The sequence below is a fragment of the Trichosurus vulpecula genome, chromosome 7 (assembly GCF_011100635.1).
Source record: "Trichosurus vulpecula isolate mTriVul1 chromosome 7, mTriVul1.pri, whole genome shotgun sequence".
NCBI lineage: Eukaryota > Metazoa > Chordata > Mammalia > Diprotodontia > Phalangeridae > Trichosurus > Trichosurus vulpecula.
Genome location: NC_050579.1, coordinates 21,254,665 through 21,271,011, shown reverse-complemented (window position 1 = coordinate 21,271,011; position 16,347 = coordinate 21,254,665). Strand labels below are relative to the sequence as shown.

Genomic DNA, 16,347 nt, shown 5'->3' with positions numbered 1-16,347 from the left:
TGGCTTCCTTTTCTTTGTCTTTCCAGGGCCTGGCACACTGCTTGGCATACACTGGCACTTAGCAACTGTTATTTCCTCCATTCCTTCCTAAGTCTTTCAGGGCTCAGGTCAGGTTATAACGGCCCCTTAGGCAGGGGACAAGATCACACGCTTGGAACAACTCATTTTAATTGACAAAAGTTTACTAAACACTTACTGCTCTGCTAGATGCTGGGGATACAAAGGTCAAGCAAGCGACATGCATTTATTAAGCACCTACTGTGTGCTGGGCATTATGTCAACATGCTAGGGAACGGACCTAAAAGACAGTCTGATGCCCTTAAGGAGCTGCTAATCAATCCAGATCCAGCGGAGGTGTGCATGTACAGAGATGTACACTGAGTAGTTATGAAACAGAGACAGGAAAGATAAAAGGGGAAAGAGCCTTGGCCCTGGAGGAGCTTACTCTAGGGACAGGAGATGCACTCCATCATTTGGGGAGGAATTGGGCATTTACTACCAGCTATGGGGATAACGGATGGCTAGATGCTTTGGTGGAGGTGGCTCCTCAGCAGGGCTGGAAAGGAGGGCGGGGCTCTCCTGAGACCCCATGCATCCATCCATAGGAGAGGGAATGTCAAGGTCAGGGAAGAGCTCAAGCGGGGATGGAGAGGGGGATGAAATGAGCCTGGAAAAGCAGATTGGAGCCAGGCTATGAGAGGTCTGGAAGGCCAGGAGGATGAGTGTGTTCCCCTAGAGCAGTGGGTCTTAACCTAGACCCAAAGGGTCTCCACGGATAGATTTCAAGGGAGTCTGTGAACTTGGATGGGAAAAAAAAAACAAAACACAAATTGTATTTCAATATAATTGTTTTTTTAAAAATAATCCTAAGTATTTGATTTTTTTGCATTTAAAAAAGATTCTGAGGCTTCACCAGGGGCTATAGAAACTTGAGGTTTCAAACCAATTCTTTGAGAAAACTCCATCAAAAGCAGAAGCCAGGACCATACTGGCCAAACCCTCAGCATTGCAGTCCTGGCTGGCTCTTGGTGGCCAATCTTTTCAGATGCAAAGAAAAACCCAAATTTCTCTTCTACTCAGCTAAGCCTAAATGGCCCCCTTTTCTTGACTAGCAGGAAGCCCCAGACTGTACCCAATAGTCAGACCACAATGTGGGGAGTCCGTCATCCCCAGCCAGCAGAGCAGGAAAACAGGAAGCAGCCTGGAGCCCAACCCACCCTGTGAGGGTGGAGCGGACACATTCATTCTCCCAGGTGGGCAGCCAGCCAGGGCATCAGTCACTTGGAGTGATGGGAAGCTGGCTGGGGGAAGGGGGGCGGCTCCACGGCCTTCTCCAGGCTATCCCTGGCCCAGAGGAATTCTGGTGAGTGATGAGCTGTTACAAAACAAAACTCCACTTGGGGATGGAGGGTGGGGCGTGGGTGCCCAGAACCAGCTTTGGGGAGCACCCTGGACTTGGAGTCAGACCTGGCTTCAAATCCCACCTCAGACACTTACCAGCTGTGTGACCCTGAACAAGTCACAAAATTGGGATAATAATAAGTAGGTGTGCTGTATACCTCACGGGGTGGTCGTGGCCATCAAATGAGGTCAGGTATGTAAAGGGCTTCGGTTCTTATTACTGCCCAGAGTCAAGGACTACGGATTGGGAGGAACAATTAGCTTTAAGGTTACGAAGGCCTTTATAAGCACTATCCCACTTTGTCCTCACTACAGGTGAGGTAGGTTTAATGATTATTCCCATTTATAGGTGAGGAAACTGAGGCAGGCAGCAGTTCAATGACTTATCTAGGGTTATACTGCCAATTAAGTGTCTAACCAGGGATGTGCTGGTAAATTTAACAAGAAGCACCCTTTAAAGTTCAATCTGCATCATTAATATTTTATCCACCACTTTCTTAGGTCTAAAGGTGTCAAGCACACAGCTGCCACATGCCCCCTCAAAAACAAAACAGATTAAAATGCAATTAGGAAATGTTTAACAAAATGCATAACAAAGCAATGATCATGTGGAGCAGTAACTATAGGCTCTCCTCGCCTACAAGGCCTGGATCCAAAGCCCAAGGTAGCCACTGTAGCTGTGTGACCTTGGATAGGTTCCTTAAAAAGTCTGGGCCTTGGCATTCTCCTTCAGAAAATGAGACAGTTGTGCTTTGTGCTCCAATATCCTTACAATACAGCTCAGGTCTTTTGGGGGCCACCTTAATGTCGGTAATACCCAGTCCCAACGTGATGCTGAACTGACATATCTGTATCCATGGTAAATTCTGTCCCCTTCCCCAAATCTAATGTAGGCTAAGGATGGGGACGATATCGGTTCTTTTTTTTGGCTTCTGTATCTGCAGATACAGTACCTTGTCACATAGTAGGTGCTTTAACAAATACTCTTTGAATTGAAGATTTAATATTTTTTTATCCTTTCTAAGGAATACAAAATTCTGCCAAAGCATCGACTTTTTTTTTTTTTTTTGCAATCATTCAGGCCATTCCCGATCTGCTGGAGGCCTTTGGTGGGTTCCCTCATCAACATCTGACACTACAAGCGATTAACCCTAAATCTTCCTTGAAAACCTGGAATAATTGCTCACGTGACGATAATTAAACAACAAAGAAGACTTCCCTCGAGAACTCAAATGGGGAGGGGCTCTTTGCACAGAAGAAAGTTCAATATTAAAAAACAGAGACATACAAACAGGGCTTCCTCCCCACCTCAAGTCTCTCTGGATCTTCCTCATCCCCAGTCAGCACACTCTCTCCTTTTGAATTTACTTTGCTGTGATGTTGTCTCCAGCACCCCCTGCCAATCCCCATAGATCAGAATGGGAATCCTGGAGGGAAGAGGTTGGTTCTTTTGGGCCTTTCCCTCCCCGGCCCAGGCTAGCACACCCTGTAACTGTCAAATGGCTGTTCCGTGGTATAAGTGTTTTGACCAGGCTTGGCCAGAAATAGAGCTAGGAAAACACCTTCCTCTCTTCTTTGCTGAGGTGGGGACCACAGGAGCTGAACACCGCATACACTGATGGAGGGGTTGGTTAGTTTTGCTGAATTGCTTTTTACTCCCGGATTCTTTTTGGATGTCTCTCTGGGCGGAGATGGATTAGGAAGTGAAGAGCGCAAAAGAGAAACACAATTTTTAAAAGTTCGTTCAGTTGAATTGAGACCAGAGGGTTCTTAATGTTTTTTGTGTTACGGACCCTGTTTTCTCTGAATCATGCTTGTTGCTACTGTTCGTAATTGAAAGAAATGCTCAATGTAATTTAGAGATGGATAAAAATAAAGATGTATTTCTTTCCCCACCCATGTGTGTAGATGCCCTGCAACCTCCTCTGATTCCTTGGGACCCTGTAGACTCTAGGGTGAGAACTCCTGAGTTCAATGCTCTCAAAGCTTCCTTCTACTTCAAAAGCCAACGGCTTTCTCCGCCCTGGGAATCGACTCTGCTCCTCTATATATCAATATTTCTCTGGTTTCGACCTTGTTGCCTCTCTCCCTTCCTCCAAGCTCCTTTTGGATGTCTTGATGTTGGTTCTCCTTTCTCTGGACTCAGATCTCACTCCAAGCACCTGCCATTTACAAACTTTTCACAAAGCTATTTGGGCTCCTAACAGCCCCAGGGGCCTCATTTCTTCTTTTGAACTGCCCAGTCTCACCCTAGGGCTTTTACAGACCTGCAAAGTACTAGAAAAGGGAGAGTTCCCTAGAGGTCACCTCCCTCAAGGCCCACTTTTTACAATGGAGGAAACCAAGGCCCCAGAGCCCCAGTGACAGCAGATGAGGAACCAGAGACACTCATGCTTAGGGTGAGAATCTGAGACCTGCATTCAGTTCTTCTCCGCCCTCCCCAACCTCCCCAGTGCCAAGATCTCAAAGCTCAAGAAAAAAAAAAATCCCTGAGGGGGAAGAGATAATGAAGGAATGGGTGAGAAACCATCCATTAAGAACTCACAGGGTGGAAAGCACTGGGGGACACACGTACAAAAATGAAGACAATACTAGGATACCCCTTTTCACCCCAAGGTTGGGGGTGGGGAGACCTGGAGATATCGAGGCTGCTGCTGGGGAGACCACATAAGGGTGTCAGGTAGGGAGGAGACCAGCTGGAGAGCAGGTTGGGGAGGGAGTTGATAACACAGAGCTGTAGCTGCCCATTTTAACCCGACCATTCTGGCTAAATGCTAATCCCAGTCTTCTCCACCAGCTGAAGCCGTAAGAGTGCTTTCAGCATCCTGGGATAAAGACCCCAGTGCCTGCCTTATTGAAGGCTGAGTGGTGCTCAGAATCCAGTCTCTCCATTATACCAAATCCAACTCCAGGACACATGTTCCCCCAGCCTCTGTGCACCCGGCCAAGCACCATTTTCATTAAGAAATCACCAGTCTCCTACAGAATATTCCTTTTTTACTTCTGTAATTCTACCTTTGATTTTTTTTTTAACTTCCAAAAATTTTGAACTTAACCAATGACAAAAAAGATGAGAACTTCCTGTCACAGAGCAAAATAGGACTGATTCTGACCCTAAATACACATGCAGTCTCCAATCAGAACCCTCTAAGCCAGGGGTGGGGAACCTGAGCCTTGAGGCCACACGTGGCCCTCTAGGTCCTCAAGTGCGGCCCTTGGACTGAATCCAAACTTCACAGAACAAATCCCCTCCCCCCCTTCTTTAAACAAGTCCTCTTTGTTTGGTAAGGATTTGTTTGGTAAAATTAGGACTCAGACAAAAGGACCTAGAAGGCCACAAGTGGCCTGGAGGCCATAGGTTCCCCACCCGCTCCAAGCATTCAACAAATCTATTCGCAAATCCTGTTATTTGCAAATCAGTCCTGCTTTGTCACCTTCGATTCCAACACCAAACAAGTCTCCTCCCCAGGAAGCCTCGGGATTTGATCTGATCTCTGCCCCTCCTAAGCATCCCTCGGCTTGGGAGGAAAGGGGGATTCCCTGAGTCATGGCATTCTAAGGCCTGGGGGGAAGAAACCAGAAACCTTAGTCTGGACATGGGAAAGGGATCCACGTTAGGAGAGGTGAAATATACAAAGTATACGTTGGACGAGGAATGAATGAATGAGCATTTGTTAAGCGCTCACTAGGTGCCTAGCACTGTGTGAGGCCGTGTGAACACAGACACAGAATGGATACAGTACCTACCTCCCACGCAGCCTAATGAATAAATGGATGAAAAATCATTTATTAAGCACCTGCTAGTGCTGGAGATACAAACAGGAAAAATGAGACAAGACAGTCCTTGCTCCCAAAAGCTAAATAAAGGGGAATGGGGACCAGGGAGGGAATTTGCTCCTGGGGCATCCCAGCATTGGTAGGGGGACTGTGTCTTGGAGCAGCTATATGTCATTCTCTACCCAGAAGCAGCGGTATTATCGATTCTGTTACTGTCCTCAGAGCAGGAAATAGAAGGGGGTGAGGAGGGAGGCTATGGACAGGACATCGAGGCACCTGACAAAAAGGCTGGGGTGGACAGATGTGAAGCATGGTAGGCTGGGCAGGTGAGGTCACGTCAGCTCAGTACCTTGGCAGAGCTCCCAAACTAAGAGCACGAACTCTCCCAGGCACGGACAGATCTGATGGGAGAACTGATCTGAAGGGGGTTGGTTGTTCCGGGTTGGGCTGGGCTGTCACATGCCAACCTGGCCAAGGCAGCTGGATAGGACAGAATATAGGATAGCATGCTGCTGTCACCACCCATGCAGCCAGGAGCCTCAGGATCCCCAAGGGGCTCTCTTACAAGAAGTCTTTCATGTGAGAATGAAGTTTTCAGGAAAAAAAGCACTGCCTGGACCTCGGCAGGCTTACCTCTGTTCCACACCTCAAGTAATACTTGTGTTGACTATATTTAAGTACATAAACATGGAATCAAAGGCAGCTAGATGGTGCCATAGTGAACACAGTGCCTGGCCTGGAGTTAGGAAGACTCCTCATCCTGAGTTCAAATATGGCCTCAGATACTCCCTAGCTGTGTGACCCTAGACAAATCACTTCACCCTCTTTGCCTCAGTTTCTTCATCTGTAAAATAAGCTAGAGAAGGAAATGGCAAACCACTCCAGTATCTTTGCCAAGAAATGGAGTCACGAGGAGCTGATCAAACGACAAAAAAAATGGGCTCAAGGTGCCCACCAAGGCAGAAGTCAGAGGACTCTGCTCTCTTCCTCTCCACAGACCTGATCCCCGATCCCCACATCAGCAACTTCCCTCACCCAGTGGACTACATAACTCTCTTGGTTTGTCTGGTTTAACTGAAGACCAGGTTTGGCTACTCTTATGGTCATGGAAACCAAATGTGAGAAGGGTGGGGAGGCAGGGTTATATCTTAGCATCACATAATAGGAGAGACTACTCAGGACTGCGCCTGCAATTTGGATAGCCGCCATCAGGTGAAGTGGGGGAAGGGTGTCAATTAGTTGGGCTTTTCCCAGAGCAGAGTATTTAGTTATTAGTTTGTTTCTTTTTTAAAGTGTGATGTTACTTTAGATTCAACATTTATTAAGTACCTACTACGTGCCAGGCATGCCATAATACGGCACAGCTTCCAGGAATAGGGAGATAGTTTGACTACATTCTGGTCAGACCGCATCTGGAGTACTGGGGTATTGTGTGCATTCCTGAGGAGCCCGGCTTAGGAAGGATGCCAGAAAAGTAGAGAATGTCCCAAAGAGGACAACCAGGCTGGTGAAGGCCCTGAGTCCATGGGGACCTCTAGTCCAGAAGAAGAGATTTCCGGTGGGATTTCGAGAGGGGGGAAGGACCGCCATGGAAGAGATTTAGCATTGTTCTCTGGGCCCCAGAGATCAGGACTAGGGACCATGGTGGAAGCTACAGGGAGGCCCACTGAGGTTGGATGTCAGGAGAAACCTCTTATAGCTGAAGAACTCTGCATTTCTTGTGGGGACAAAGCATTTTTATTTCTTGTAAAGGGGAAGAGCCAGACCACAGACAGACACAGTCTTCATCTGAGGGGAGCATAGCTGAATGATACACACTCTTGAGAAGCCGGAAAAGATCCAGTAAGGGCGGCACAAAGTTAGGAGAGTGATGGAGGGAACGGAATTGGGAGCTAAGTGAGGGTATAAAACAGACTCAGAGGGGCTCAGTGCCCTTGGGGGCTGGGGAGAGTCTCAGGTGAAAAAGATCCCACATGAATGGGTAACTGGTCACAGGCTGACCAGATACTTACTGTTCTGCTCAGAGGCAGCCAGGTGTTCAAAGTAAACATCTAAGGGGCTTTCATGGGGAGCCCTGTCTCCTCTGCCCACAGTCCTCTGCTGTCCTGTTGAACCCTCCTCATGCTTTGACTCTCCCTAGAGCTGTCCCAGAGTGGAGAAGGCTGCTTCTAGAGGCAGTCGGTTCTCCCTCACTGGAAGGCTTCACACAGTGGCTAGGAAAGGGTTTGTGGACCCCCAGGTTAATAACCCCTGCTGTAGACCCAGGCTGCCTCACGTTCTTGGGTGAAGCTCAGGAATCATGGGGAGTTGGGGGGGCCGCAGCACAGCTGCCATTTAACTAGAGAAGATGTGGATCTGTATTATTTTTGCAAAGAAATACTTCCTTCTTGCTAGTGGGAGACAAGAGGCATGCTGCCTTATAATGCCTGGGACCACTAACTTGAATTTGTTTGGTCCCCTCTGGGCCCCAGATCTCCAAATCCCGCCCTACCCGACCTTACTGAGGTCATTCATCATCCTTGGTTCTGAGCCCCACCCTTCCCTCTGCTTTCAGCAGGGAAAGTTTGTCTGCAAACAAATGCAAAAACTCCCCCAAACTCCCCTCCCTCCAAAAAAGACCCAAATAAAACACAACCTGAGAGAAGGAACCAAAAAGAGGCAGGTCTCTGGCTCTCAGCCTGATGTATTTAGAGTCAGTCCACATTTCTCAAGCCTTCCCCTGGGGTTGGGTTTTCATTTTTACCATTCTGATAACGGTATTTCAAAATAATTGGTGCCCCTCCTAATTCTACATATTTTATTTTATGCATTTAAAAACATCACTCTGAGGAGTCTTTTCTTCATCAGACTGCTGCCAAAGGTAGAGAACCTCGGGGGTCCCATCTATAACATGGGAATAATTCCTTTAGAACGGTAGTGCATTGGACAAAGGGTCTACCTTGGGGTCAGGAACTTGGGTTCAAATACTGCATCTGATGTGGGTTGGATGTATGATCCTAAGGAGTTACCCAACCTCTCACTGCAACAGCAGATAAAACTAAGTCATGGAAGGAAGCTGATCAGCATTGCTGAAGGGAGTTTCCACACTGGGAGATTTCCCCCACTCCCACTCCCAATCCCTTCACATTTTCTCACAGGGATGTTACAAAGAACAAACATGATAATATATGTGAAAATAAAATGCTCTGGAACTTTTTAAAGACTAGAGATGGCCTCTGAGGCCCCTGCCAGCTCTAAATCTATGGTCCTATGAAATGGAAGGGTTTGAGGATGGTGCTTTTTTTTTTAATCACCACCCCAGCGTGGTTGCCATGGGGGTACATGATGCTTTTTTCCTCTTGTCTTTAATTCTAATTCCCGTTTGGAACAAACTGGAAAGTTTGTGAAATGTTTCCATACTTTGGATCACAACAAGAGGTAGGCGTTATTATTATTAATATTATTTTACTAATGGGGAAACTGAGGCAGAGAGTAGTTAAGTCATTTGCTCAGAGTTACACAGCTAATAAATATCTGAGGTGGGATTTGAATCAAGGTTTTCTTAACCTGGCACATAGTAGGCACTTAATACATGCTTGCTGACTTGGCTTTCCACTATGCTTCCATCTTGCTTCCTGAGCAGAGGTTGTGTTTCCTAATCCCAGCATACTATTATTCCTCAACTATTATAAAATGACTTTAAATTGTTAATAAGTAAAGCAGGTTCACACTGTCCTAGGCACAGTGGGGAGATAAAGGAAGTGTGGTTCAGTGAGAGAATGCTGACTTTGGGGTCTGAAAACCCAGGATTGCATCCCACCTCTGCTCCCCGCTCTGTAAGATGAGAGGACTGGAGTAGATGTTTCTAGGGGCTTGGACTGTTTGTTGGTCCTGGGATTCTGGTGGGGAAAGGGCTGGGCTTTGGAGGCAGAGTACCTGAGTTCAGATCCCGCCTTTGACATGTGCTAGCTGTGTGACCTTGGTTGTCCTTTCACCTCTTGGGGTCTCAGTTTCCTCATCTGTAAAATGAGGGGCTTGGCTTGGAGGGCACTCTGAGAGAAGAAGGCCAGCTCCAGTGCTCTGAGGTCCCTTCCGACTCCAAAGGCCATGGGCTGGTAAACATGGCCTCTTTTCCCATGAAGCTTGTCATGTGATCAAGTGGCAGCAGGAGAAACCAACACACTAAAGGCGGTCAGGAATGTTCTCCCAAAGCAAGCTGGGCAAAGCCTCAGTGGAGGTGCTCGGCGGGTCAGCCAGTCTCCGGCTCATGGACGTCCAGTGGCTCTCGCCTGCTTTGTGCACAGCCCCCAAAGCGAGCAGGAAGGACTACAGAATGGCTCCAGCTCTATCTCCATCCACTCAGACATGACTATGGGCTTTGACCCAATCAACAAGCATTTATAAAGGGGATAGAGGATGAAAGTTAGCAATCCCTGCCTTCGGGGAGCCTTCATTCTAATGGGGAAGAAACACATTCCAACAACAATTCCTACTGGAATGATCTTGGGCAAGTCATTTGGCTCAACTGCATGCCCTGTCCAGCTGGAGGGCAATGACCCTGTGATCCATTATTAATTATAGAGATGCAAGGAGAAAAGTAACACCACATGCTGTCCTTTTAAAGACCAAGAATGCTCTTAGAATATGGAGATGAATTAATGCACAAAAATTGACAAGCATTTATTAAGTGCCTACTATGTGTCAAGCTCTGCGCTAGGGAGTGAAGATGCAAAAGTAAAAACAAAATCATTCCTGCCTCCTTAGGGGAGACAGCCAACCAGCAAGGGAGGGGAAAAGAAAATTCTGACTGTCTGGGAGCTGGTTTTTGGTCATTTTGAAAAAAATCACCAAGACCCTTGTTGGTAAATCCTGTCCTCACCCTAGTCATGTGAATCACCCTTCCTGTGAAGCAAGGAGAGAGACACCTCACCTTTGGCGGGGAGTGGGGGGGCGGGGTGGGGGGGATGGTGTGGGGGACATGGGGGGGACGGTATTTTCAGATCAGAGGGTTTTGCACAGTTCCCTCCCATGCCTAAGATGCCTTCCATCTCCCTTCTAGGTCTTGGGAATAGAAAGGGGGTGAGATGAGAAGCAGTAAGTACAGGTAATTCCTCAGTGGTCTATAATCTCCAGGAGGGCAGAGATTGCAGCTGATCCAAACATTTCTCTTCCCCCAGCCCAGGGCTATGTGCAGGGGGCTGGTAATTCAGCTGCTCTTGGTACAGCTGCAGAAAAGGCCCCCAGGAAGACCCAGGAAGGGAGGGAGTGGGAACAGAGCTCTCACGCTGGAAGGGACCCTGGGGGTCATGGGGCCATCCTCCTCGGACCCTTCCAAGCTGTGTGACCCTGGGCCAGTGACTGCACCTGTCTGAACCTTCTTTTCACTCTTCTCCAAAGACCCAGCAAACCAAACCTCCCCCGGCATCTCCCCTCTTTGCCTATTGTGGTCACATACACGGCTAGTAAGAGCAAGAATCTCAGGTCAGATCTCTCCAGAATTGCAGGAGCCCAGAGTTAGAGCTGAATGGGAGTCTGATCCCCTCACTTTAGAGAGTTGTAGGATCTAAGATTCAGAGCTGAAACAGTAAGTGTCTGAGGCTAACTCGTACCCAGGGCTCTACCCTCTCACTGTACCACCCTGACCCTCCATTAGTCCCTTCTCTGACGAGCAATAGTGCACAGCCTTCCAAAAGAACACTGGCTCCCAGAGGGCAGGGACTGTGTTGTTTTCAACTTTATAGCCCAAACAGCCAACATGGTGCCTTTGTCTGAGTATTTGCTGAAGTGAAATATGCTATATTTATTTCTCAAACGATTTCACTGTTGACAGGCTTATGTTGGCCCGGTTTGAGTTAAAGGGAATGGTGGGTATCTGGGGCTCGGCTGCCATGCCCAGCGCCAGGAGTCCACTTGTTTCAGCCTACTGCTCTAGGGTCAGGTGAAAACCCACCATCTGTGGGAAGACCCCAGGATACCCTGGGTTCAAATCCGGCCTCAGATACCTACTAGTTGTGTTCTAGCTCTAAATTTATAATACTATGTCTAAGTCCCTTCCTCTCTCTGGGCCTCAAGTCACTTTAGCTGTAAAATGAGGGGTCCCTTCCAGCTTACTCAACCTTGTAGCTACCTGGGCTGGCCTGACTGTCACTGAGTTCTGGTGGCCCTTCTCCCAACCCTCTATCTTTAATATCACAAACAAACATTCCAAATGCTCCCCCTGCCTGCCCCCTACACACATGCATCCCTATGTGGGCATAAGACAACTGGCATATGCTCACTCCCCCTGCATACCTCCTCCCACCAAAGTGGCGCCAGGTCAGTCGCAGACAGTGGCCAGCCAGCCAGCAGGCCCCAGGAGGGGAGGTTACAGAGCCCTGGCCTCACCCAGCCCAGCTTAGCTGGGCTGTCCCTAGGCGGCTCCAAGACATCCCACGCCTGGCTCGGAAAGTTTTCACAGACCTAATTTCCATCAGCTCAGAGGGTTAGTGTCTTCAGTGGATTTCTCCATTTGGTTCCAGATTCTACTCAGCTGAAACCTCAGAATGAATTTTTCCTGGTTTTGAAATTGTCTTTATTTATTTATCCAGTTCAAGGGGGCGGGTTGGGGGTAAGGAGAGAACCCAAACCAAAAACAACCAAACGAAAATATTTGGAAGCCTCCAAACATGAAAGCAAACTCCTCTCAATTCCAGCCACAACAGGGAACAATCTCCAAACAATCTTAGGGGCCTCTGACTCAGAAGATAAAGGCCCAGAGAAGGTTAATCTTCCAACTCTCAGCCTCACATTCCAGATGGAGAGATAAACCACCTTCACCCCAACTGGGCCCATGGGATCAGTGGGAATCACTCACTTCCTCTCTGGAGATGCCATTGTGCAAGAAGGCCAGACTTCTGGGTCCAGATCACAGTCTGCCATTACTCACAGTGCCAAGCAGTGCCAGGGATAGGATGGGCACAATGCTTTCTCCTTTTCAAGGTTCCATTTTTAAAGAGCTTCAACCTCTCCTTTGCTCTATTTTTTCTCTAACCTAGGAGTTCTAAATGTCTGTGGAACTTGGTGGTGAGTTTTTTTCCCCAAATATTTTGATAACTGTATTTCAATATGATTGGTTTCTTCCATACTCCTATGTATTTTATTTTGTACATTTAGAAACATTTTTTTCCTAAGAAAGGGGGTTCATAATCTTCACCCTGCTGCCAAAGGGGTCCATGACACAAACAAAGTTAAAAACTCCTGCTCTAATCTGAAATCCAATTGTTTCCTTCCCACTTTTTGGATGGTTTTAAAATTATTGCCAAGCCTTTTGTTGAGGGTCTATGGGGTCGAAGGAGATGTGTCACAGGAGTAGTGGAAGGGACCCCTGGTTCAACCACCCTCACTTTACAGAGAGGGAAACTGAGGCCCAGAGAGATTAGCTGATTTGCCCAAGGTCACGCAGGAAATGTGGGAGTCTGAGCTGGGATATGAACACACATTTCTAGCTCCAGATCTACCATTTTTTCCCACCATAGCATGGAAGCATTCATTCTGCTTTTTAAAAGCTTAAGAGCTAGCCCGTGAAATGCCTTGAAGATAAAACTAGTCATTATTAATATACTGATGCTGAGGACCAAAAACATGTCCTTGGCATGCGGATTTTCACCAAAGAGATGAAGAAATCAGCTCACAGGAGTTATTTGTCATTTCTACTAGTCTTTGCCTCCCCAGAGACCACAAGGGCGGGTGTTGCCATCAATCAATCCATCAGTAAACATTTATTAAGCACATACTATGTGCCAGGGATACAAAAAGAGACAAAAGACAGTCCCTGCCCACAAGGAGCTTACCACCTAGTGGGAAGACAACATACAAGCAAATATGCACAAAGTAAGCTATCTACAGAATAAATCCGAAATAATTAACCGAGGGAAGGCACGGGAACTTAGAGACCTTAGGGAAGGTTTCCGGTAGGAGGTGGGATTTTAGTTGGGACTTGAAAGGAAGTCAGGGAGGTCAGTAGTGGGAGTGGGGGAGGGAGAGCAGTCCAGGCATGGGGGATGCTTAATAAATGTGTCCCTTGGTGAGGCGGAAAACTGCTGGGCAATAACAATACGGGCAGCCTTCTGCTTGTGTCTGGTGCTTGGAACCAAAGCCCTATCTCAGAGCTCTGTGATCCAACAGTCAGGGAGTGCTTCTGTGCCAAGCAGGGAGGGCACCCCCCCCCAACCTTCCTGGCATTCTTTTCCATTTACCCCTCATCCAAAGCCCCTCTTTCCCATGTTTTCTTTTTTATTGTATCCCTACTGCTTAGCCCAGTGCCTGGCACAGAGTAGGTGCTTAATAAACATTTATTGATTTTTTTTTTTTTTTGCATTCCACAGGTCTCATCCCCTTTTGTTCTGAAGCAGTGTGGTACAGTGAAGGTTATGGAATTTGGAGTAGAAAGTCCTGGGTTCAAATCTCACGCCTGCCACTACTACCTGTGTGAGGTTGGCCGAGTCATTAACTTCCCTGGGCCTCAGTTTCCCTATCTGTAAAATGAGGGAGTTGAACGACAAAATCTCTAAGGTCCTTTCCAGCTCTGAATCTATGAGCCTAGGGTGGAAGTTAACTCGATGGTGCAGTGCTGGACTTGGAGTCGGTAAGACCTGAGTTCAAATTCTCCCTTACAGGATTACTAGTTACCTAACCCTTGACAAGTCACTTAACTTATCTTGTCCTCAGTTTCCCCATCAGAAAGTGGAGGTAATAGCAGCACCCACCTCACAGCGTTGTGAGGATCACATCAGGTAGCCTATGTTAAATTCTCACAAACCTCAAAGGACTATAGAAATGTCGGCTATTGGCCATGAGTAAACCATTTCCTTTCTGGCCCCGGGGAAGCAACCCCCAAGAGGTGGCTGCCCACTCCTCTCCCCGTGACTGCTTTCCATCTCCCTCCTAGCAGGGGACCACCGGGCTTATACTTTACCAAGCCTTTCTCGCCACAGCCCTCTTTCGAGTGTCATTACATGCCCAGACGGGGAAACTGAGGCTCCCAGACTCAATGGGCTACACATGCAGAAGTGCCGAAAGCCTGGCCCCTGGATGTGACTGCAATGGGTGCTCTCTGCCCCCTGCCACTGCTGCCTGCCTAACTTCATCCCAAGCTCGCCCCACTTCTCTGAGCCAGGCTTACGGAGAGCTGCCCGTCCTGAGACCTTACTGGGTGATGCTCTCCTGCCCAGCCAGGCAGCCTGCCGGGTCCAACGCTCTGCTGGGGGGGGGGCTCCTTCGCTCCGGACCTCCCCTGGGATCATCTCTGAAATACCCCCTCCCCAATTCACTGGCCTCGAGGTCTCAGATTTCCCCTCGGGATCCATTTAGATATCTCTCTCCACCTTCATCGATCTCCCCGGGATCTCTTCAGATCCCCCCAACTCCACGGGATCCCCGATCTCTCCCCAGCATCCTTTCCAAGCTCCCCCATTCCTGCCACCACCCTGCTCCCCAAGGATCTCCTCAACCTCCCCTCGTGATACCCCTAATCGCTCTCGCCCCACAGTGACACCCGCTACCCGGGACACCCGGGATGGCCGCTCGGGATCCCTTTGCCCTCGCCGGATCTCCTCGGACCCTCCTGCCTCCTCCAGCCCCGCCCGGGACCGATCCCCGGGGACCCTCGGCGGCCTCACCTGGCTCCGCTCGAAGCTCTCCCGCTCCGCCGCCTCGGGCCCCGCTCCCGCTCCGCGCCGGCTCAGCACCTTGGGCAACGGGTTGGGCACCTGCTTCATGGAGCTGGCCACCCTGTCCATGGCGTCCCCGGGACCCGCCGCCGCCGCTGCCGCCGCCGCTGCCCCGGGATCCCCGCGCCCCGCCCCTCGTGCTTCTTTCCACTGGGATCCGGCGCCAGTGGGCCCGCTGAGCCCACCCATTGGCTGCAGGGCCCATCAGTCTTGCCCCTCCGCCCCGCCTACCCGCCTCAAGCTCCTCCCCTTTCCAAAGAGGCTTTCCCCGCCGGCTCCCCCCCCCCCCGCCCGGCCCATCTTCCCCCTGATTGGTCGGATTCGGTACAGGGGCGGGGCATCAGTGGTCCCGCAGCATGCCAATCACCCGGAGCTTGTAGCTTGCGCTCGAGCAGGGGCGGGAGGAGGGAGTGGGAGTGGGAGGAGTGAGGCCGAGAGCCGGAGCCCCGCCCCAGGCCCGCCCCGGCCCCAGGCCCTCCTGGAGCCCGTTATCTCGCCAAGCTAGCTGCACGTGGGCTACTCACGCACCCCCGCCTTTGTGGGTGGGAGTTCGGGACAGAAAGAATGTAATCCCAGAGGAGCGGATGGGATGGCACCCATGTGCCGTGGGCACCCTAGGAAGGGTACTCCTGGTCAGGGCAGGTAAGGAGCCACGCTCCTCTTCCATTTTACAAAAAAGGGAAACTGAGGCCTGCGGAGGTGAAACGACTTGTGTAGCTAAGGTCACACGCCAGGACCCGGCAGAAGTGGGAGCTGACCCACACTGTGTGGCCCTGAGACCTGAAACAGAAATCATCTCAGGCTCTCTCGCAAGACGCATCCAAACTAGGGAGGTCCACATTGTAAGGACCCACTGAGCCTGTTTCTCCATATAAAGGAACTAGATTTATTGAAGCCACCATAGGACAGAGTGGAGGTTCAAAGGTCATAGATTACTCTGACAGCCGGTGGGAGAAGAAGGCAGGGCTGGGAAGAGGCAAATATCACTCTTAGGAATGAGGGGAGCTGGCGCTTGGATGCTATTAACATTTCCCTGCTGCTCCCTATCCACCCTCCCCCCTAACCAGTCCCCCTTCCCAACAAAGTTTTCACGTCCTCCATCTCACGCAAACTCAGGAACTGCTTGTCCTATTTCATCCAAGGACAGGCTGACTTTAGGACACAAAGCAGCTCCCTGAGAAACCTCGAAAATCATTCCCGGAATGTTGTGTCATGTGACCTGGCTTCCCATAGTTGATCTGAAGACATCCTATCCCCACATCCTTGGAGAACAGTTTGTTTTCTGGGAGAGTATTTTGCACGTGGGAGGACCAGGCAGGTCACACTATTTTCACATCATGACAATTTGTAATTCAGGTTGGGTCTCAAGTTCCATGGGGTCTGGAGTGCATCATGTAGACATCCTGTATCTACCAGCAGAATTTTTCCCCAAAAGGCTACTAGATGAACCTCAATCCTGAAGGTTCTTTGCTCTCATGAGGAG

At 49.3% G+C, this 16,347-nt stretch overlaps 1 protein-coding gene across 3 annotated transcripts in view; it reads right to left on the bottom strand.

Moving 5' to 3' along the window:
- Window positions 1-14,987, bottom strand: part of HIP1 (huntingtin interacting protein 1) — a 119,981-nt gene extending 104,994 nt beyond the window's left edge. For 2 of the 3 annotated variants that reach the window (XM_036767054.1, XM_036767055.1), the window contains exon 1: window positions 14,814-14,933. In XM_036767054.1, coding sequence (XP_036622949.1) covers window positions 14,814-14,933 — 120 coding nt within the window. Of the gene's footprint in view, window positions 1-14,813 lie in introns of all 3 variants that reach the window. The other variant, XM_036767053.1, reaches the window with a different exon arrangement.
- Between the last annotated feature and the right edge of the window lie 1,360 nt (window positions 14,988-16,347).